This window comes from Penaeus monodon, chromosome 28 (assembly GCF_015228065.2).
Source record: "Penaeus monodon isolate SGIC_2016 chromosome 28, NSTDA_Pmon_1, whole genome shotgun sequence".
Taxonomy (NCBI): Eukaryota; Metazoa; Arthropoda; class Malacostraca; order Decapoda; family Penaeidae; genus Penaeus; species Penaeus monodon.
In genome coordinates this window covers 28,279,937-28,280,318 of record NC_051413.1, presented here as the reverse complement: position 1 = coordinate 28,280,318, position 382 = coordinate 28,279,937, and the positions used below count along the sequence as shown (strand labels likewise).

The window sequence follows — 382 nt, the reverse complement described above, 5'->3', positions numbered from 1 at the left end:
TAACAGTGGTAAAATCAGGATTGCTTGGGACAAGAGTAATAATGGAAATATGATGATTGAGATCCTCATAACAATAAAGATTGTGATCATAATGGTAACAATAACAGTAAGAAACACTGATCCTGATGATATCATAGACACAAGCGCAAACATACACAGAGATTTGCTCAGTTCTCTTACGAAAAAGACACCTAATGCTCATGTTTCTCATGGCCAGAATGACCTAATTAATCTCTTCGGACGTATAAAAGATTGGCCTCCACTCAGGCTACGGCAGAGGTTGGTCTGACTTCACACAGGAAGGTCTAAACACAATGGTAAGCACACACATACACTCACATATAATATGTAAATACAAACATTTTTTAAAAGTTATGTACAA

General features: G+C 36.4%; 1 protein-coding gene across 1 annotated transcript in view; it reads left to right on the top strand.

Annotated features, from left to right (window-relative positions):
- Positions 1-382, top strand: part of LOC119591146 (neuropeptide-like protein 29) — a 7,485-nt gene that overhangs the window by 1,719 nt on the left and 5,384 nt on the right. The window contains exon 2 of the mRNA XM_037939856.1: positions 252-317. Coding sequence (XP_037795784.1) covers positions 252-317 — 66 coding nt within the window. The remainder of the gene's footprint in view (positions 1-251; positions 318-382) is intronic.